This window comes from Abramis brama, assembly GCF_963993115.1.
Source record: "Abramis brama genome assembly, chromosome: 3".
Taxonomy (NCBI): Eukaryota; Metazoa; Chordata; class Actinopteri; order Cypriniformes; family Leuciscidae; genus Abramis; species Abramis brama.
In genome coordinates, this window is record NC_139965.1 from 46,290,320 (window position 1) to 46,314,302 (window position 23,983).

General features: G+C 37.5%; 1 protein-coding gene across 1 annotated transcript in view; it reads left to right on the forward strand.

Annotated features, from left to right (window-relative positions):
• Positions 1–3,754: 3,754 nt before the first annotated feature.
• larp7 (La ribonucleoprotein 7, transcriptional regulator) overlaps positions 3,755–23,983 on the forward strand; it is a 76,977-nt gene continuing 56,748 nt past the window's right edge. The window contains exons 1-10 of the mRNA XM_084109874.1: positions 3,755–4,057; positions 4,152–4,366; positions 4,475–4,575; positions 4,680–4,763; positions 4,854–5,018; positions 5,977–6,079; positions 6,222–6,539; positions 17,855–18,002; positions 18,119–18,258; positions 18,336–18,445. Of these exons, the coding sequence (XP_083966000.1) occupies positions 4,162–4,366; positions 4,475–4,575; positions 4,680–4,763; positions 4,854–5,018; positions 5,977–6,079; positions 6,222–6,539; positions 17,855–18,002; positions 18,119–18,258; positions 18,336–18,445 (1,374 nt within the window). The 5' untranslated portion in view covers positions 3,755–4,057; positions 4,152–4,161. The remainder of the gene's footprint in view (positions 4,058–4,151; positions 4,367–4,474; positions 4,576–4,679; positions 4,764–4,853; positions 5,019–5,976; positions 6,080–6,221; positions 6,540–17,854; positions 18,003–18,118; positions 18,259–18,335; positions 18,446–23,983) is intronic.

Sequence of the window (23,983 nt, forward strand, 5' to 3'; positions counted from 1 at the left end):
GAATAACATCACGAAATCGGATTCTTTTCCACTTCCAATATTTGAAGATTGTGTTGATCGTGTAGGATCTGCAAGGTTTGTGAGTAAGTTTGACTTGCTGAAAGGTTATTACCAAGTCCCTTTGTCATCTCGAGCTCAGGAAGTTTCAGCTTTTATAACACCATCTGGACTATATTCTTACTCTGTTATGAGTTTCGGTTTACGAAATGCTCCAGCCACATTTCAACGACTTATGAACCGTGTCGTTTCTGGTTTGCAGGGATGTGCTGTGTACCTTGATGATGTGGTTGTGTATAGCGAGGAGTGGTCTGAACATCTGGACCGTATTCGGGCTCTCTTTACTAGGCTTGTTGACGCTCGTCTCACTGTAAATTTGGCCAAGTGCAAGTTTGCCCAGGCTACAGTTGCATATTTGGGGAAGATCGTAGGGCAGGGGCAAGTGAAGCCGGTCCATGCTAAAGTGGTGGCTATTGATAAGTTTCCTGTTCCTACCACCAAAACCAAGTTGCGGCGCTTTTTGGGGATGGTAGGGTATTACCGTAGTTTTTTGTTCCAACTTTTCTACGGTGGTAGCCCCTTTGACTAACCTGTTAAAAGCTATAGTGAAGTTTGAATGGACGGTGACCTCTCAGACTGTTTTTGATAATGTCAAGTTGTTGTTGACCTCTGCTCCAGTTTTGATGGCACCCCATCTAGATCAGCCTTTCCGGATGCAGGTTGATGCAAGTAGGGCTGGGCGATATGGCCCCAAAAAAAATCCCGATAATTTTTTTTATATCAGTCGATGTCGATATCGATAATTATCACAATAAAAGTCAAATCTTTATTTCTTTCAAGTTTAAAGACAGATTTTTGCTCCTAAGTGAAAGTTGTAGAAACCAGAGCGTTAATTGTGGTTTTAAACTACTCTTTATTGTCAGAGCATATCATGACAAACACTTGCCAAACAGGTGAACATTTCACAAATCTGAGGTAGAACATTCAAACATTTGTCATTTTTCCTGAACAAAATAAATATATTTATTGGACAATTTCTTAGTTTCTGCATGTGCTAATTTTTTTTTGGTAAAATGTAATATTCTGACTGTTTGAGTTTTATTAAACTTAACCATTGGTCATCCAGTATCATGCATTTAGATCATGACAACCACAGATGAAACCAGGCATACCCTGTAGCACCTCACTATCATGGCAAAATGTAACTTTATGGTTTCTATGGTATTTGTATGAAAAACAGTAGCCTAAATACATTATTAAATGCTGTAATTATATTCCATTAGTCCTTTAATACATTGTCTACATTAATAATATAATACAATTCAATATGTATATCCCACATTTCATGGTGCAGTTAATATTACTAGGCTAACGTTACAGTAAATCCATGGTAAATTATGGGAATTTGTAGACGGAAAAGCCTTCAGACTGTATCGTTGCGCACAGTGTTTCTCCTGTTTGTCAGCGCTGTTTCATCTGCATTTAAACTGGTTTAAATCACTGAGACATTTGTGTTCCTCGCTGAATTCAAGCGCTTCTCACGGGATTTCGTGACCGAAACCGATCAGAGTAAACGCATCTGCTCTAGTGAGCTTGCGCTCGCGCTGCCGTTTGGACTTTGAGCCGAGCGGATAAATGGTCCGTGTGGCGCGCGGTTCAAATGAGTTTCGTTCCGCTTTTGGCGCATAAACATTATCGAACATTTATCGACCTCTTGATATCGTTTTATCGAGAAAAAATATATTGCGATAATTATCGTTATCGTTTTATCGCCCAGCCCTAGATGCAAGCCATGTGGGGGCTGGTGCAGTGCTCCTGCAGAGTGATGAGCAGGGGGTGGACAGGCCAACATGTTACTTCTCAAGAAAGTTTAATTGTCATCAGTTGAATTATTCAACTATTGAGAAGGAAACATTGGCGTTAGTTTGGGGTCTACAGCAGTTTGATGTATACTTAGCTGGGGGTGCTGTTCCTATCACGGTTTATTCGGATCATAATCCATTGACATTTCTCCACTCTTTAAAGAGTCCTAGTCAGCGCCTTATGCGCTGGGCTTTATTTTTACAGCCATACAATTTAGAGATACGGCATATTCGGGGCGTGGACAATGTTATGGCTGACGCTTTGTCCCGTGCACCGGGTGGGCTGGAGTGAATGTTTTGTCTTGTTCCATCTTTTCTTCCTGTTTCTACACTCTCTTCTTCTGCTTAGTCTCCTTAAATGTAGCTTTCCAGGTACCGGGATTTGCTGGAGTTCTGGTATGGGGGAGGGCGATTGGAGCTGCTGGAGGGTAGAGGGGTTGGGGGCCTGTGGACAAAAGAGTTCTTCTGTCCAGTCCATGTATGCAGTTTATCTACATCTCGGAATTAAAGTTAAGTGCTCACTTTTAGATATAGAAATTATTTTTAAGATTAAAAATTGCTGATTTTGTTTCCTTTTGCATGACACTTCATATACCCTGATTGCATACGTTTTCGTTTCTTAAGTTTAACACTTACACTGACTTTATTTACTTTGCGTTGCTCATTCTTTATCTTTAATAAATATATTTTTGAAATCAAATAATCCGCGTGGTCTCCCCTCTCTGTTGCATAGTCCGGCACAGGCTGTATGTAACACAACACATACATAAACTTTAGCTGTTGCACTATACTACTGAATTAAAAAAAAATGCATCAAATTGCCTCACGTACAGATAGAGTTTTCTGAATGCTTCCATTTTGCAAAAAGGATGTGTTACAGTTACAGTAATCAGTACTTCTATTTTTCTAGGACACAGAGACGATGAAATGGAAGAATATGGAAGAATATGGAATATGGACGATGAAATGGAAGAATGGTCAAATATTTCAGTTGATGTGTGCCAGTGGGGAACAGGCATGCAAGTGGATTTTACCCCCGCTGCCTGGATAGGGCCAATATAGCCTGTGATGTGGACTAGATTCTCTGGCCTGACCCAGACCAAAGGGGACCAACATAACTTACCAGTTTTGGAAATGTTGTTTTGAATTTATTGCACCAGTGTGTAAGACTATGTTGTAGTGTGTGATGTCTGAGGGCAAAGTTTTGTTTTTCAGCATGAGTGAATGGTTTTGAAAATAAAAAATACAATGTTTGGGGAATTGGGTGAGACGTTATGGATTTGTGTTTACTGTTTTGAGAATACGAGGCATAGTTTCAAGAAATGTGTTTAAGCAATCGAGAAAAACTGTAAGTAGGATGGAGGGAAAAGGTATAGCTAAAGAAATTTGCCAATTGAAAATGTCAAGGAAATTGGAATAACTGTAAAACAGGAAGTAATTTTGATGATATACAAAACAGGGTAAGACAAAGTAAAATTATACAAAACTTAAGTAGAGAAGATCAGATCATTTTATTAAGACTAAGGATGGGCCATACAAAACTTAATTCTACACTTCACATAATAGGAAAACACAGTAGGCTTACAGGATTATGTGAAATATGCCAAGTGAAAGAAACAGTTGATACAGATGTTGTTATTCTGTCCTAGGTATGGAAAGGAATGAAATACAAAGAGAACTACAGAACATAGGATGCAATGAATTTACATTCTGCAGCATATTAAACACAGAACAAGGATCTGGTAAAATAATAAAGAAAGTTTCGAAATTCATTAAGAATAGTGGACTTAAGAATAGAATATAGATCTCATAATATGAAATCTCTTCACACTCCAGCACAGGAGGTGGCGGTATGCACCTTAAAAGCTGATATGCGACCCGCCAATAAATCCATTATCCACAGAAGAAGAAGAAAGCCTCACAACAACACGCATCGACGTCATCTTTATGCGCCAAGAAGTCGGAACTTTGTGCGTTTGAACCGATTTTTAACAATGAAGTATCAGACATGCAACAAAGGTTAAACGCTTTAGATTTCTGTGTGGCCGTCTTCTTTTTACGGTTTTACTTAGAGTTTAATAGTAATCATTATTAGAAGTGTCTTATTAAGGGAATCACTGTCCGAGAGCGTCTCCGTGGTAGTGTAAAGCGATTATCTTTTATTTATTTCAGTAAACCAAGGAAGCGATAAGTTAAAGGTAAGGTAAGAATGTGTAAATGTGACTTAGTCACTCAGCTCGACATAATTGGTTCTGAAACTTGACAGATCTCTCTATGACTTTTAACTAACAGCTATAGCAATATGATAGACACAGAGAAGATTCCCTCAGGAGGGAATGCCGCCTGTGCAAACCTCAGCGAGAAGAAAGAGAACGAGAAAAAGAAGAGATCTCGCGTGAAACAGCTACTGGCTGATGTGAAGAAGCAGGTGGAATTTTGGTTTAGTGATGTGAATCTTCACAAGGACAAATTCATGAAAAATATAATTGAACAGTCACGAGATGGATGTATGTGTATCAGTTGCTCATATCTCATAAACTATATATACTACATATACTGTATGTGTGTGTGTATATAGGCCTATTCACTTAACTGTTTCTTTCGTTTTGTTACAGATATTGACATATCTGTGTTGACGTCATTCAACCGAATGAAAAAATTTACTACGGATGTAAAATTGATAGCCAGAGCTCTTAAAAATTCACCAATAGTAGAGGTATTGTTTGCATTTGCATAACATGTATTTTCTTTTCCTTTATCAGAGGGATTTTAGTTCTGATTTTTTTGCACTAATAATCACAGTAACTGTTGTGTCCTTAGGTAAATCTTGAAGGAACACATGTACGACGAAAGAATCCACTTGGTGAAAGCCCAAAAGATGTGGACAGCCGTACAGTTTATGTGGTAATTGACTGCAAATTAATTGAATTGTTTTTCTTGTATGCCTTTTTTTTATTTCAATGTATTCCTTAATCTGGAATTGTTGTGTTTCAGGAGCTGTTGCCAAAGACGGTCACTCATGTTTGGCTGGAGCGAGTGTTTAGCAAGTGTGGAAATGTGGTTTATGTTAGTATCCCCAGGTACAAGTCCACTGGACATCCCAAAGGGTTTGGATTTGTGGAGTTTGAGACAGAAGAACAAGCGCAGAAAGCTATTGAGGTAACTGATGCTATTTATAATTGGACTAAGGGGCTGTTTACACCTGGCCACTTCATGCGTTTTCTCAGATTGGATAGCTATCTGATTTATCAAAACGATTCCATTTACACCTGATCACATAAATGTGTTTTCGCGAAACGGATTTAAATCCGATCTTCAATTCCCGCGCTATATGCAGATTTAATGGAGTGCACGTCACGAAAGCAACAGATATAAGCTGCATTTTATTGATCATCAGCTAAAATTTCAAAATCAAAGACCGCAATAAGAGAGAGCGGCAACAGCCCTGGTAAGATAATTTCGTTTCTTTACTTTTAATGATGATGATAGCGTCTGCGACTTACTTTCACTTTGATTTGTGATAGTTTGCACGTTGGCTTGATGAATAGATGCTCAGCTTCTCATCTGCGGCGATGCGTGTTCCAGTAGCGTCGTCATATCTGGCTATAACATTACATATAGCCTATAACACGCTCTCACACGTTTATTTTTTTAGCATTTTTGGGAGGAGTACAATTTACATATGTGGTTTCAACAACCAGATGCATTTACACTTGTCCAGTTTCGTCTGGAATGTGGCCCAGACCACCTCCTGAAGTGGTTTGAGCAATCGGATTCAAATCTGTCTCGAATGGGTTTCGGAGGGCATTTACACCTGGTCTTTTCACGATCGGATAGCTATCCGATCTGAGAAAACGCATGAAGTGGCCAGGTGTAAACAGCCTCTAAGTTGTTCAAGTATTCATAATGCATACAGTAAGATATGACTTTGAAAGTGGCAATTTAGTTTTAGGTATACATAAAGGAACCAACTAAATTTAGACACTGGGCTGCTAGTGAAGAAACAAGAACATGTTGGACTGTACTGCAGGGATTATACAAACAGAAAAAGTTTAATAATACAGCAATACAATGCAGTACAATTCCAATGAATGGTTTGTTTCACTTGAAATGACAGATGCTGAACAATCCTCCAAAAGATGCTCCAAGGAAGCCAGGAATATTCCCTAAGACTTGTAAGAAAAAGACTATTCCCTTTGATGCTGCCCAGGACACACAAGGTAGCACATTGCTATGCCTTACTGTGAATATATCTAATCCTCAAAATTACAGCATAACATGAAAGAGAACAGTTGGTGTCTTTCTGCCATCACAATCTAAGTGATCCAGATATTAGCAACACACTTTATTTTTTACTTTTAGATGATGATGAGGAGGATGGCAAGAAGGGAAAAAAAAGGTCTCGAAGTGAGCTTAAAAACAGTGCTGTTCAAGAAATAGCTGTAAATAAGATGGAGAGAGGAGCGTTCGAGACTGCAGTTACAAACAAACCGAAGAAACAATCAGCAGATGAATCTAAAACGGAAAACCCTGTAATACTGACGAGCACAGCAAGTAAAAAAACTGAGAAGAAAAGACGAAGATCCTGCAGTTTTGAGGCATCAACTGGAGGAGGACAAGATGAGATGCCATCCAAAATGAGAAAAGTAGAAGAGGAAAACGAGGAGGGAGAGATGAAAGGTAGATGTTGTTTTGGTTTGTTTGAGAGAATTACATATGCACTCAGTAAATGTTTCTGTTAATAATTTTTTTTTTTCCCACAAAGAAATTGAAGTACTTTTGAAAAGCTTCAGTCACATCAATAGCTTATAAAAAGATGTTTTATTTTTTTGGAGGGGGTCACCTCATGGGGTTATATTGACACGACATGACCAGTCAAATACTAGTTGCTTTATCTCCCTGTGTTCTATATATACAGTGTTTCCCACACATAGACTAATTCGTGGCGGTGCGCCACAGAATCAACACCGGCTGCCACATATTGCGTACCCTCCGCCACTCTCGGTCGCCAAAGTGAATTTTTGTCCCACCAAAGCCTTATTTGATCGGTGAGTGATGTATATTGCTGCGCATGTTACTGAAAGAATGAGCAGAGGGGGAGAGAGCCCCGGCCGCGCGCGTGCACCCTCAACCTCAACCTCAACCTCAACCTCAACCTCACCCTTTTATCATTTCTGTGATAAAATACTCTGTTATTCATGGTCACTCAGATAAGAGGAAGATATGGAGAGAGAATTGTGTCTTTATTACATGCGAGAAAATAAATGATCTGAGAGAGAAAAAAAAAGTTTGAGAGAAAAAGTTATCACACTGATAGCAAAAAAGCATTTCATGAGAGAAAAAAAATATTTGAGAGAAAAAGTTTTCATACCAATAGCAAAAAATAATAATATTTGAGACTAAAAAAAGTTTTGAGAGAAAGTATTTTCTCCTAGAACAAAAAAAATATAAATTTGAATTTTTTTAAATTATTTCTGAGAAAAAAAATCTCTCTCAAAATACTTTGAAAAAAAATCTCAAATATATATATTTTGCTATCAGTGTGAAAACATTTTCTCTAAAAAAAAAAAAGTGTTTCTCTCAGAACGCTTTTCTTTGCTCTCGATGCAATTTCTTGCTCTCGTGTCAGGATTTTGCTTTCACTGTGAAAATTGTGTCATGGGCGGGGCCACGTTCCTATTGGCCAGTCGGGTGAGCATCGTCAGAGACAATTTATATAGACCCTTTTACTGTTTGTACACAACGATGACGTATGCGCGCGCATATTGGCAACGGAAGTATGGCGAGAATCAGCAGCGTGTCAAGCTACGCGAGCGGATTAAACAACAGACGCAAGCATTTTTTATTATGTCCTCGCTCCAATCAACACGTTTAATCGCCTGCAGCCACTATTCTGAAACGGCCGTGATCCTGTCGGAATCCTATAAAACTTAATCCCCTTGGTGGAATATCGATTAGTGCAACCGTAAACGCAACAACCAGACATTTTGATGCTGGGAAACCGTTTTGATAAACTTTCGGAGGTGCCAACACGTTAGAGCCAGTGGGGAAAAACACCACTTCCGTTGCCAAAATGCGCGCGCAACTATTTGATCACGTGGGCTGTAAAAGGGTCTATAAGAGACATGCCACTTCCTCAATCCTCAATACTAATTGATAATAGTTGAGCACGGACACTCCAATGTTTGGGTGTCAGATGATTCACGGTGATCATATGCCTGGTTCAGATTACAAGAATTTTGTGTCTGTTACGATAGTCACGGTGTCAGATTACTATTTTTAGATTTTGATTCCTAAAAATCTTGTCATGTCGTGGATGGACAAGAAATATGTCAGACTCATAGGTCAGACTACACGTTGCTTTCCGACCAGTCACCGCGAGCCGTCTCACGCACACATTCACTCGCACATACACGCACTCACTCAAATACACACACACTCACTGTGCTCGCTCGCTCACTCGCGCGCGCGCACACACACACACACTGTAGCTCGCTCACTCACTCGCACACACACACTGTAGATCGCTCACTCACTCGCCCACACACAATCGCTCACTCGCACACACACAATTGCTCGCGCGCGCGCGCACACACACACACACACACACACACACTCGCTGTTGCTCGCACTCTCACACACTCACTCTCACTCACATACTCACTCTTGACGGAACCCGTCGTGGTGGACCGTTAAGCCGGGGTTTAGCCTGGAAAGCTCTATAGAAATCTGGCACTCTGTTGAACGAAGTTAAACTGAGAGAGCGTGACGTTCACAGACACCAGAATGAACAAGCTTACAGTAACGTTCGTCAGGCAGTAATACAGTAGGCTACTTTCAGTTCACCTTCACCCAAAATATGAACGAGTTCATGAACTATCGTTCAATGAACCGTTCAGGCACAACACTGATAGTGCTCTATAGCCTACCTATAGTGAGAGATACAGATGCTAAACACATGAATAAAAATCATTTTAGGTTATAGTTAAGTTATAGGTTCAAACAGGAAATGTATCATATTGACCTTAAAACAAAATTGTTTATTCTGAGTCCGAGTAAAACTGTACAGGAGGTTGTATATGATGAACTAAGGGCTGGGCCTGGGCGATATATCAGATGACATTGTTATGCGCATCTCGTCAGTAAAGCCGGTTCCTTGATTAGTAGTAAATCGCCATCGCCTGCTTTCAGATGAAGCGGCATTTAACACAGAGCCGTAGTTCACTGACAAGCTGAGCAATATCGCATTAATTATCGCAGGCAATACGTCCGTGATCATCTAAGATCACCGTGAATCATCTTACCCAAACATTGGAGTGTCCGTGCTCAACTAAGGCAGAGGTGGCATCTATGCCGGTGAACCGAACAATGGTATAATGATTCAGTTCGACTCCCAAGACAAGAGGATGCTCACCCTACTGGCCAATAGGAACGTGGCCCCGCCCATGACACAATTTTCACAGTGAAAGCAAAATCCTGACACGAGAGCAAGAAATTGCATCGAGAGCAAAGAAAAGCGTTTTGAGAGAAACACTTTTTTTTTTTTAGAGAAAATGTTTTCACACTGATAGCAAAATATATATATTTGAGAGTTTTTTTCAAAGTATTTTGAGAGAGATTTTTTTTCTCAGAAATAATTTTTAAAAATTCAAATTTATATTTTTTTATGTTCTACGAGAAAATACTTTCTCTCAAAACTTTTTTTAGTCTCAAATATTATTATTTTTTGCTATTGGTATGAAAACTTTTTCTCTCAAATATTTTTTTTTCTCTCATGAAATGCTTTTTTTGCTATCAGTGTGATAACTTTTTCTCTCAAACTTTTTTTTTTCTCTCAGATCATTTATTTTCTCGCATGTAATGAAGACACAATTCTCTCTCCATAGAAGACATCATTCAACCATACAAATTATAAAATGCTGAAGTAATGCTAAATAATAAATCTAAAGAAATTTGAAATCTCTATGGCTTAGTGATTATGAAAGTGCTGCGATTTGTGGATTACTGATAAGCACGAGTCTGGAGAAACAGGCGTTTATTTATTCATTCTCAGTGTTGAGAAACGTAGCCTGCATGTTACGTTATTGTGTTAATAATAACTAAAGTACCTAATTATGTTACATTATTTATTTTGTATGAAAACTAGCGTGTTAGTTACTTATGGATTAAAAAGTACCGTTGTATCAGTGCTGCGCAAGCTCTCTCTCACAAACAAAGACATGCGCACTTAGCCTGTCAATTTTCATTTTACAATTATCTTCTCTAAGTTTAAATTTTGTTCTTGCTTGTGTTTTTTTTTCTGTCAAAATGTCAAAGCATTTTGTATTATCTATCCGTGTTTTTAAAATTTGTTAAATAACAGACGTTTTACTGTTAACACAGCCCTCATTAGATGTCGGATTCGTCTAACTTATACTTGATATTCTTTTTAGAATAAGTGATTCGTTTTGCTATTATTGGACTCTTGTCTATTCATTGTCAACTGTTTTCTATAAATATGTTTGTATTGGCTAACATTTATTCAGCTAATGCGTGTCCTGTTTAAAATGTGCAATGTTAAGATGCAAAGACAGCACGTCACAAATAGAAGCCCTTTTTTCTGTGGAATTTAGTATCATATTTGAATATTGAAATAATAAATTAAGTAGCATTAGTATCTTAAATGTACACACAATGTTCATAGGTTTTTTTTATTTTTTATTTTTATTTTTTAAATACTGTTTTCTAGGGGTTTCTTAATTTTAGACTAGTTGACCAGCACACATTATATGCAATGCAATATAATGCATGTACCTGTAGCTGTAAATTCTGTTCTTTCCAACTTTTTATTCATCAATGAATCCTGAAAAAAGTATCACAGGTTCCAAAAAAATATTAAACACACAAACAAGTTGTACACATCCCAAACACCCTAACTGGGCTGAGGTGTAGGACAACAAAATAACAATAGTAGAAGTCCGCACACTGAAAAGTTAGCCCCAAATACATTTATTTAGTAACGCAACGTTACCACCATCAGGTCTTCATCAGGAACATAATGTGGAATAAAAACCAACTCTTTATAGAAAACAGGTGATAACCTTAATAAGACACACACTCAAAAACATGTGCCATAGTACAAATCATGTGACACAAGAGGGAGGAAAAAAATTAAAATAAACATTTCATTTTTAAATGAAATAAAAAATAAATTAAAAAATATAAATAAACTAATTATACATATCAATCCACTAAAGGGTAAACACTGCATGACAATGATACTAAATATTGCACTCTTTCTTGTAAGCTGTCATACATTATAAAGTAGTATAAAAAATATAACAATCTTTATTATTAAAAACTACATCTTAACTAATATCCACAGCAGATGAAGAAATAAATAAATCACTACAAGAAAGGCTTACTATCAAAATCTTAAGTATTTTGGTATAAATCCAAAAAGATTGCCTTTTTAACAATTTCTTCTCATCACCACCTTTTTTTAATTAAATATTTTTTTTTTTACCTTCTCTATACCAATGTATTGTAAAGCACTGACATTATGACCAACTTGTCAAAAATGAGACGCTACAGGACTATGCATGTCTCCGGTCCTGATATATATATATTTTTTTATATGTATCTGTTTGAGTAAAATTAAACATTTTTATTTATTCTACAAACTACTGACAACATTTCTTCCAAATTTCAAATATTGTCATTTAGAGCATTTATTTGCAGAAAATGACAACTGGGCAAAATAACACAAAAAGAAGCCATGTTTTCAGACCTTGAATAATGCAAAGAAAACAAGTTTATATACATTTTTAAAATGACACAATACTAACGTTTTACCTCCGGAAGAGTTCAGAAATCAATATTTGGTGGAATAACCCTGATTTCCAATCACAACTTTCTTGTGTCTTGTCATTCTTCCTATCAGTCTGTCACATTGCTTTTGGTCACTTTATGCCACTCCTGGTGAAAAAATCAAAGTAGTTTGGCTTTATTTAATGGCTGGTGACCCTCTTGCATAAACAAGATCCGATACAAACTACAAATGTCTTGGTGATTCAAACTAGTTTAAAGTTAGATAAAACAGAGCTGACATTCTCAACACTCATCAACACTGATGCGTAAAACAGGAGAAATATTGTGCCACAACGATACAGTTAGAATCCTTTAAATCCACAAGTCACCAACATTTTAAAAATATTAGGACCTACAAATCATTTGCCTTCACTAAATTTCATAACGACATTGCACCGTTATGAGTCACCGGCATGCGCATATGAGGATTAAGCATTCCTTAATGAAAATGTTTTTTAAAAAGACTACAGAACTACATCTCACATCAAAATTGATTTGATTGTGATTTGATGGATTGACTGATTTGTGCTCTGTTTGGACCTAAAGACTGTTATTAGACCTATATGATTTTAGTGATCTTATTATTAATAATAGTAATTTGTAATTGTATTGTTATTAGTGTCATTAAATGTAATTGATGTGTAATGGAAACAAATAAAAAATTCTGACAAACAACAATGCCATTTTCATCTTGGCTTAAACAACAACTGTGTAATAATGATGTGTCTCTTTTATAACGGTACTCTTGACAATTTGTGAATAGATCACCTTGCAATTAAATTTCTCCTGTTTTCCGCATCAGTGTTGTTGAGAATGTCAGCAGTGTTTTATCTAACTTTAAACTAGTTTGTATCATCAAGACATTTGTAGTTTGTATCGGATACCTCTGTGCCGAACACAGACACTTCTCACTGGACCTCACTAGTGGTTGCGTGATCAAAACTGGTCAGTGAGTAAATGCAATAGTTCTGCGTTTTCTTTTGGGCCGAGCTTAAAAATGGTCTGTGTGCCGCGGTTTAAACGAGTAGCGCCGTTTCTCTTTTCCACTTTTGTCACGTTTAAAGGTGCTGTATGTAATTTTCTTTTTACTATACTAAAGCACAAAAATACCATAATATGTTTGCAGAGATGTAGGGAACATGCTAAGTTAATTTGTTTCTCCAAAAAACAATGCTACAGCCAGTTATTCTGCTTTGAAATGTGCGTTCTGTGTCGGAATGTCTGGTTTTGTTATGGTCTGTGTGATCCTGCCTGCTGCCATATTTGACACCCTGGGTTGCCATTTGGTGGAAAACACAGTGTATTTTAGCCACAAACGCCAGCGAACAAACTAGGTCAGAGATCACAGATTCTACCCTACCTAAAATGCCTCCGCATCAATCTAAAAAGCTCTATGTCCAGAGGCATATTAAAACGTGAATAAATCAACTAGTGATCGGCCGATATTGGTTTTTTATTTATTTTTATAACCGATACCAATTTATTATTATATTTTATATTATTAAATATAATTATATTATAATTATATTTATTATATTATATTATATTTGTTAGTTTATGTGCACTTTAACCTATATGCGGAACCGATATTTATTTACTGTTATACTTCTGTTTTTGACGCAATGATTAGAACACCACTGAACTGAAAAAACTTTTTATTTATAACAATCACATCCTGCTTGCATACAAAACGAAACAACTCTTAATTATACACCAATACATAGAGGGGTCTGAAAGAGTGCAAAAAATAAAGTGCACTGTTAAAGTGTCTTGGTTTAAAAATAAAAGTTCGATGAGGTAAACAAACAGGTAAAATAAATAGAGCACATAAAAATAATTTTGTTATTTCATTTGGTTCATTTGGCATTCATTTGGTGTTCTTTGCACTCTGGCAGTGACATTGAGTGATGTAAGTCCACTTTGGGTTTTCCTCCTTTCAGTCATCTTAAAGGAACATTCCACCGCTGGAAAAATGAATGTGTATTTAAAATAGGTCATTTATGTAGAAGAAATGTGAAATTATTTTTGAATTTGGAGCTTTCTAGACTGAGAAAAGACAGAAAATGTATTTTTGGCTTATGTGGATGAAAGACAACAACTCCCAGAATGCACTTGCTTCGCTGCCCTACGAGGCCACTCCCAAGCCACGCCTACCGGTAAGAGAGCGCAGTTGAAAACAACAAGCCAAGGCTAGGCTACGAGTGAGTCTCCGTGACGAGTTTGCCCGTGATTTCGAGATCGCCCAAAATGTCCGGGATTCGGCTTTTGCGTTCTACAGTCGCCATTCATCATGTGTACTGTGGCGAGCAGTACGAGGCTGAGGGGCACGGGAGAACGGCACGAGGCCGGTGGCGTGATTACTGATGACCGACACCTGTGAGACACTGGTCTCGTATCTCTCACGGAGGAGCGGGAATCTTCTTAGCAATGGTAAAACGCACATCAACCGATCACTTGTTTAGCGTTCATGTAAACACTACATTCAGATTCACCAATCGGAATGAATTCAGTTAGATTGAAACAAAAGGTGAGCATGTAAACAATGAATGGCGACCGCAGAAAGCAAAAGCTGAATCCCGGACATTTTTGTTGATCTCGACGGCCGGACATGTCCGTGAAAAAGTGTATGGTAACCCCTACTACTCAGCTTTCTTCGTCCATGTTTTCTGCAGGTTTCTGCTGGTGAAATCAAACGTACTCGCACTGATCTGTGATAGGTCTGTTAGCGCATTAGCTCCAACCCCCTATGGGCGGGTTTGAAAGGGTGGGAACTAGTGCTTGTAGTCTTAACAGAAATCCCCCCTCTTACACTTCCTCCTACAATGAGGAGGAATTGTAGGAGGAAGTGTAAAGAGGTAAATACAGATTTCTCTCGTCTCAGGGGAAAATGAGAAAATGTTGCACGACCATTCAATAGTATGACTGGGTTTCTAACATTGCAAAGCTTAATGCAAATGGTTGGAGTGTTCCTTTAAAAACAAAAAATGATGAAAGTTGGCAGTATTTCATATTAAATTATATCTTCATATTAGAACAATAAATCTTTTATTTATTTATAAACAAATCAGCAGCAACACTAATATTACAGTTTTTCTCGATTGATTAAACGCATTTCTTGAAACTATACCTCGTATTCTCAAAACAGTAAACACAAATCCATAACGTCTCACCCAGTTCCCCAAACATCCTATTTTGAGGTCAAAATGAAGCTCTACACTCAAAACCATTCACTCTTGCTGAAAAACCAAACTTTGCCCTCAGACAGGACACTCAAGCCCACACACACACACCCACCCACCCTACAACATAGTCTTACACACTGGTGCAATAAATTCAAAACAACATTTCCAAAACTGGTAAGTTATGTTGCTTGTGGTTCTACTCCTCACAAACCTTTTCACATGATGAACACAGAAGACACAACCAATGGGATACATTGGCACATTTTTTTATTCCTTAATGTACTGTACTGTACAGTACAATACACCAAACAAACAAAAAAATAAATACTCTGCCCCAGCATCCCGTCTTTTGTCTGGGTCAGGCCAGAGAATGTCATCCACATCACAGGCTATATTGGCCCTAGCCAGGCAGCGGGTAAAATCCGCTTGCTGTTCCCTGCTGGCAAGCATCAACTGAAATATCTAGGCAGGCTTCTTCCATTTCATCGTCTCTGTGTCCTAGAAAAATTGAAGTACTGATTACTGTTACTGTAACACATCCTTATTGCATTTGATGCATTTCTTTTTATTACATACATAGTACATGTATGTGTTGTAACAGCACAGTGTACTGCACTCAGAAGTTACAGTAGAGAGCAGTCTGAAGTACATCTACTGTACCTGTTTTTCTCCCGGAAGGTTCTTATACTCGTTGCCCAGACTCCCTCATAGTCATACCATGGACAAATACATGGGCAACTAGAGTGGCACTGCTTGTCTCTTTGCCCTTCCCCTTCCCCTTCCCCTTCCCCTTCCCCTTCCCCTTCCTCCTCCTCTTCCCCTTCCTCCTCCTCCTCCTCCTCCTCCTCCTCCTCCTCCTCCTCCACTCCAGTGTCCTCAACCTCTTCCTTCATGTCTTTCTGGATCCATTGTTCCAAAACCCACTGAACTGACTCTGGCCCTTTTGTCTATCTATTGAAGGCTCTGATTGGTGTGTGATCAATTTTGACTCTTAGTGTTCCCACTTGGGTAATTGTGTGCTAAATGAGCTGAAGCTGTGCTGACTTGAGTGAACAATATTGAATGCTAGTGCTTTATACCTGACAACATGGTGTAGGCAATGAGAAATGAAGGGATTTGTGTGTAGAGTTTTGCATTGACAGTTCAACAAATCTGACTCGTGTCAAAACAGGGGAATAGTGTTTAAAGTTTAGGGAAATGGGTGTGCTTTTTGATAAATGGAGTTATGGTTTTGAAATTTTCTAATTTTTTAGAAAGTTTGTTTTTAAATGAAGAGCATAAATGACAGGGGAGTCATCAACTTTGCAGAAATATAATAATTCATTTTAAACTACAGTTTTAGAAGGTTTATATGCTGTTTAATAGGCTAAATAGTAAAGAATAATTTGCTGGATACTAATTCATTGAATAATAGTTGCTGGAATAATACATTGTCAGGAAAGTAAGAGACAAAACAGTGTATACATCATTGCATTTCTCAGCTTAAATGTTATTTCAGAATTATTAATAATGTTTTTGCCAGTCTAGATTATGAAATGCCTGCTGACAAAGCGTTGTTTATCTATGCATTTACACAGAACTATACTCAAACTGTGATCGCTCACAGAGATAATAAATAAATAATTCCACAGAGCTGTATAGATGTTTATTAGTGAAATAATGGTTATATAGTAAATGTTAACATAATTTAGGGTGTTTTAAACAAGAGAATCTTATTAAAAGTTACATGCGGTGGCCCTGACACTGACACCACATATGAAAATAAGAATGTTAGGATTTATGAATATAGAGTTTGGACCGTCCCAGTATTAATTGTTAACCCTGGGAAAATTGAGCAGTGTGAAACAAAGCAAGATTTCCCAGGATTTCTGGATTTAGAATGATCCAGGGTTAACTATTTCATGTGTGGAAAAACCCTATTGTGGATTGGCCTTTAAGGGTTCACATTCACACCAAGTTGCTGATCAGAGCATATGAGTGGAGCGGTAATATTTCCTCCCGAGCGGAGAGCATATTCTTGAAGATTCCACTCTGCACACTCAGTCCGTTCAGGGCTGCTCGCTCAACCCAGAATGCCCTTTGTGATATGCTGGTTTGAGAATCTGTGAACTAAGCAATAGGTCTAAGGCAGGGGTGTCCAAACTCGGTCCTGGAGGGCCACTGTCCTGCAGAGTTTAGCTCCAGCTTGCCTCAACACACCTGCCTGGAAGTTTCTAATATGCCAAGTAAGACCTTGATTAGCTGGTTCAGGTGTGTTTAATTGGGGTTGGAGCTGAACTCTGCAAGATTGGACAACCCTGGTCTAAGGTTGAGTTCCGTGTGGAGAAACTGAGTTTGCAAACATTCAATTTGTGATATACAACAAAGTTATTTTTCGTTCTTTGCTTAGGGGTAAAAATAAGTTTGAAATGCTTTCAAAGCGGTATACTGTTGATGAACATCCCGACCCTGCTTACAGTGCTGAGAGCGACATTTGAATTAATATGTGGTGCGCACTTTCCTCTCAATAACAAAATAAACGCACTACAAAAATAACAGCGGTGAGAAAACAGGAGTTAAGAAAGCATCTGTTCATAGCGATGTGGATATGTTTGCATGAGCTCTGCAATTTGGCACCCCTGTAAAATCATGTTTATTTATACCACTTTTTACAATATATTTCATTAAAGCCACACATATCATAACTGTTATCTATAGGCCTACTTTAATTGAGACATTTATTCTAGAAATTCATTAAACTAAATTTCTCTGTACTGTACGTCTTTTTATGTTGGAGCGGGATTTGAGCGAAATTAATTTTACTGGTGAGCATGAGCGGTACATGAGTGGAGTGCTTGCTTGGGACGTGAGCAATTGGGCATTGGCATAGAGCGGAATATTTAGCGAAGCGTCATACCATTCCGCTTCGCTCACATCGCTCTCTCTGGTGTTACTTCTCGTAATTCATGTTCTTTTGCTGCATAGATTTATCATCTGAGAGCAAGAATGAAGAACAGTTAGACTATGAGAAGAAAGATGATTCTGTCTTGAAGGCCAAGAGGAAGAGAAAGAAGAAGCTCAAGGATAGATTGAAAATAGGGGAAGAGGTCATCCCGCTTAGAGTCCTCTCAAAGTAAGCAACAATGTGTGATTCTTATCAATATTCATTAAAAAATTGTCTATTGAGTGAGATGTTGAAGTGGATTTAGTCAAACTGTTCTCTACCTGTGCCCCCTGTTCAACTGCCAGGAAAGAGTGGTTGGACCTGAAGCAGGAGTACCTGACACTGCAGAAGCACTGCATGGCCCATCTGAAGCAGTCAGTCTCTCAGATCAACCTGAAGTCAGTGAATTGTGGCATCGCACAGACTAAAGATAAAAACAATGCTTGTAAGTTAATTTTGTTGGTACATCTATTCTGTGAATAAATCTTGCCATTTATTTACACATTTATTTTCTTCCCAAAGCTTGTAAGGATACAACTAAGAAAGAGCCCTCTTCTGGCCCCAAGTTTGTGAGTGGAGTCATTGTCAAGATTAGCTATAACCAGCCCCTGCCAAGCAAGAGGTGCATCAAGGTATAGTGATAAATTATTTTAATTTGTTATCTTGCATACATCAAGCATCTCTGGTTACTCACGTAAGGGAAACAAGTCGATTTAGCTCAAAGGGAATTAATAATTCATTTTTATGGAATTTTGAAAGAATCGCTTATTTGACGGCCAAACAAATGAATCATCCAGCGTTCAAGTGTAACTATAAACTCTGCAGCGGATATGAATATTAATATCTTTTTGTCTTTTCTGCAGAAAAATAAATACACCACACAATTTCCCGTTCCTAGATCAGTCTCACAATATTCGTTCTCATCTTCTGAATGCCATACTCTTACATAATTTCCCTTGAATCCCTAAAAATAAATACACCCTTGTGCCAATGAATCCGACAGCGTAAGCATATGAGTATGATTCAAAATAAGTTAATCTCCACATCAGTTATTAGGTTGAACCCCATAATTTCACATTCTTCTTTTGAACAAATTTCTTTTCTTTGAGCACATTAAAATATCTCCCCTCTTTCCCTGGCCAAATTATTCTGTTTTTATAACATTGATTGTGATAGTTATATCCGCTATAGATACCCTCATGATATTTAGCAAGGTCTTTATCATTATTTGGCACCCAATCCCATTATCACCATTTGGAAATAAAGTGTAGAGTAAAATGTTGGTCAAATTTCAGAGTTGCATTCCAAGAGATTCCTTGAACTTGAAGTCCATAAAGCTTAGCTTCCTTGGTAAATGCCAAATAGAATTAAAAACAAGCATACCATTGTTGTTGTTTATCGAGAATAACTTGCAACCATCTCTAATCAATGTCAATTCAATTCTCATTTATTTGTATAGCGCTTTTCACAATACACATAGTTTCAAAGCTACTTTGCAGAAAATGCATGAGTCCACATTACAATTTAGAGTAATCTGTTATTAGAGGTAACTAAGTTATGCATTTCAGAAATGTACATATACAAAATCACAGTTAGCTAAAAATATATTAATTTAAACTAATAATTTAAGGCAGAAACAATGAGCTCATTGAAGTAATGAATGTTTGACATTTGTGAGTATGTGTCACATTGACACATGACATTTAGAATTTTTTTGCATTGGTGCATGTTGATTCAGAGTTGCGTCATCTGAAGTCTTCACAGGAGTTGGGGTCGTTTCTTCATAGGCGTTGTGCATCTGAAGTCTTCATAATAGGCTGGATCCAAACTGGAGCTGACATACTCTCTAGTTACCTCAGGATGGGCATCCCGAGATAAAACAGAGAAGCAAATAGAAAATAGAGTAGCTTCTGTTCATTACATTAACCCTCTGGTCCTCTTCGGTCAAAAATGGCCGAACACTTTTACGTTTTTAATTTTTTAATTTTTTTGCTTAATCAGAATGGGATGACACTTGATGACTTTTGTTGTATTAGCTATGTGAACACAAAAAAAATCATGGACATGACTCTTGTTATGTTAAAGGGTCGTAAAAAAAAACATACGAAAACTCAGAGAAACTTTTGGTGGCACAAACTACAAATCAGCCACTGTGCAGAAAAAAGGTGCACTGCAATGAAGGAGTGACACTCTAAAATATCAATAGTGCAAATAAGACACCCACCCCTACACACACACACACACACACACACACACACACACAGAAATGAACTGGTAAGACTGCAACAGCAAATTTTGAGAATATGCAATCAATAAAAAATCAATCAATCAATAAAATCAATAAATGAAAAAAATACAAAAGAGACTTTCTCTCGCTCAAATGCACTCATCGTATTCAGAACAAACATTGTACATATCATCACAAGCATGACCTGAGGCTACATGCTGCGTTTCGGCGCAGCGCCACCTACTGGTCCGGAGATATGAAAAATGACTGTTTTTGCTTATAACTTCTGAACGGTTTGTCCAAAAATCTAAAAAGTGGTCTCGTTAGATTCAGGGCGTCATGCTGAGTCGACTGATATCCAATTTTCCCAGATCAGCCTTTTTGGCTGGGGGGGTATTGTTACTCACAGTAACTGCCATGCAGGCTAGAATTGCGAAACATTATTGGATAATTCTTATAATTGACATTTCTCTGGGCCAATCGGAATCTTAGCACTTTTTCTCTTGGCCAATTGGAATCTTAGCACTTGCGTCAGAATCTTGAAGCACACAGTGTCAACTGAGCTCGGCTCGCCATTGGATGAGACGCCTGGCTACCGTGCGAGTCTAATGGAAACTCACGCATGAATTTTCCTGCATTGAACTTGTTTTAGTGCTCGCCAAAGTGAATTTTTGTCCCGCCAAAGTCTTATTTGATCGGTGAGTAATGTAGATGAACGGCTGTGTTTGTGATGCGCACTCTGTGTAAACGACTTCACCGTCTCCAAACTAGGCGCTGTGTTGCTTTCTCTCCCTCGCACATATTAATCAAAATAAATCGACACGGTGGTAAAAGGTCGGAAGACCAAAGTTTCATGTGGAGCATTCTGAGATTTTTTTTTTTCCTGAATTACTGCTGGGTGTGAATTGTGCTAAATAAGTTGCCTTATCTTCTCTGTTAAGCGTTCCGGACATTCAGCTGACATAAAACAACACTTTAATTAAACGAAAAAAAAAAAACTATACAGTGATGAAATGTTTTCTATGTTGACACAAATCTTGGATGTCCATGTCCTAACTGCTGGGATAATCACACAACGTGCACGACACGTCCAATTTGCGAACTAATGACTCATTTGAACCGATTCATTTTAATGAATGGTTAAAACAACTGATCTTTCCAGCAGTGAACTCAGGAGACGTCTGAATCGGTGTATAACTAATCAGTAACACCTTACAATAAGGTTCTATTTATTTACTATCTATTTATTACATAAATTATATAAAAAGTACAGTTTGCTAACTCAAGCTTAAACTTTAAAATAAATAAAATCACTTGTTTTTTTTTAAAAGCATATGACTACATTTTTCCACACAGTGCTATCAAGAATCGATAAGAGAATCGTTAAAGAATCGGATCGATAATCAGAATCGTCAGTGGCATTATTATTGATAAAATCTTATCAATTCCCATCCCTATGTGAAGACAGTAAAATTATAATCAAACATTAAAGAACATACATGTTTTTTTAATAGTTTTTTTTTTTTAGAGTTAAAAGATTAAAACATTTTGCTAACATGAGGATATATCTTATAGTCCCCCCCCCCCACCTTTTTTAGTCTGAGGAGTTTGCAGGTCTGGGTATGGGTCATCAGCACGATGCCCTGAAGGAGCGTGAGAAGTTTACATTAAGACAGTGCACATTAATAATTTTTGAAAAGGTAGTGAGAGAGGTAATATTTCTTACTTCTGTAGGTATTGTGTTCCAGGTATGCGCTGCACGGTAGGAAAAGGCTGACTGTCCAAAGGAACTTTTCCTATATGGTATTTTACAATCACCTCTAGAAGTAGCTCTGGTGGATGCATTAAGATTTTGTTGAACAAAATCATTGAGTGGAGGGGGGGCTAAACCATGGAACATTTTATACACAAGCAAGATATCAGCAAATTTGATCATATTTTCCCAGTTTAAAAAAACATGTTTCTTTAAAATATTACAATGATGAAAAGAATTTGACTTATTATCCATTGTTTTCAGAGCCCGTTTATAAACGGTTTCTACTGACTGTAATGCAGTCCTTCCTGTCTGTGTCCAGCTGATCATGCAGTAGTTCATATGTGACAATATCATGGCATCGATGTACAACTTTGAGGCCTCTGTAGTTAAATTACTTCTAATATACCTGAAATTTATCAAGTTAAATTTAATTCTGTTTACCACTTTTTTAACTTGTGATTTAAATTTCAGTTGTGTGTCTAGTATTATACCTAAATATTTAAACTCCTGTACAACTGACAGTGTTCTTCCTGCTACAGTAACTTCTGGGTCGGGATCTTTATTTGCCGATTTCGAAAAGAACATGCATACAGATTTACTGATATTAAGATGTAAACAAGAGTTTGTTAGCCAATTAGAAATATTGACCATAGTAGCTGATAGTTCCTTGGCAGCTTGCTTCTTGTTTTTTGCATGTACATATATGACCGTATCATCAGCGTACATCTGACAAGTTACTGCAGAAGGACAAACTTCAGGTAGATCATTAATATACAGACAGAACAACAGAGGACCCAAAGTTGAACCTTGCGGTACCCCCAAGTCATTATCAGTTACTTGGGAAGTTTTATGGCCTATGCGAACACATTGTTTTCTATCTAAAAGGTATGATTGTATCCATTTGATGACACTGGATGAAAAATTTAACTTTGATAACTTTGTTATTAAAATCTCATGATTTACTGTTTCAAAAGCTTTCTTCCAATCAAGGAAGACCGCCCCAACTACACCTCCTTGGTCAAGTTTAGCCTTAATATTTTCCAAAAGAAAACAATTAGCTGTTTCAGTGGAATGATGTTTCCTAAAACCAAATTGCATTGGATGTAATGTAAAAGACGTAGCATTTAAATGAAATATTATCTGTTCAGAGATCCATTTTTCGGCAATTTTTGATACTGATGGAAGAATACTGATGGGTCTATAATTACTAATAGTCATGTGATCACCTGATTTATACACTGGTGTGATTATAGCAGTTTTCCAAGCACTTGGAAAAATTCCATCAATGATAGACTGATTAATAATTTTTGTAATAGGAGGAATGAGTGCCTCCTTATGAGTTTTAATAAATATTGTGTCCATTCCGTAAACATCCTTTGCCCTTGAACTATTTAAAGAGGAAATAATCATACACACTTTGGTATTAGTCACTTCTCTAAAAGTTAAAATGGGAGCATTATTATTCAGAGGAATGATAGAATAGTTCAATCCCGGGGAATTGTGAGTCAAAGTTTTTATAGAATCAATGAAATAATTATTAAATGCTATGGCCACTCTACTTGGATCATCGATCCCGGTTAATTTATTCAAATTCCGCCAGATTTCTTTACTGTTCCTTTTGTTTCACTTATAGCATTAATAAAAAATGTCGCTTTAGCCTTTTTGAGCTCTTTTACAACCTTATTTCTCAGTGTGGTAAATAGACGCTTCTCATGTTCCACTTTGTTCCTGAGAGCCATCTTAAGAGCTTGGTCTCTTTGTTTCATGAGTGACCTTATGTTTTCATTTAACCATGGTATATAATTTCTTTTGCCTGGTTTATATTTCACTTTCCTCATAAAACTTTGTATAGTTGTTTGAAGTTCGCACTAGAGGCTGACATTTTTTCGGGAATCCCGCGGGATGGGAAACAAAATCACTATTAATCACGGGATTGGGACGGGACAGGAAAAAATAGCAGCGGGAGTGGGCGGGACCGGGAATCGTAATAAAACTATGATACCCAACTTTATACACAAATATACAGTTTCTATAAATAAACTCTATATTTAAGTTTTGAACTAAATTATATTTGCCCTTTCTCTTTATGCTCTCCTGTTTGCTTTGGTGTGGCTGGTAAAGTGAATGACGTGCTCCACACACGCATGAGACGCATGTAAATGTTACGTGACAGATCCTTAGCGCACG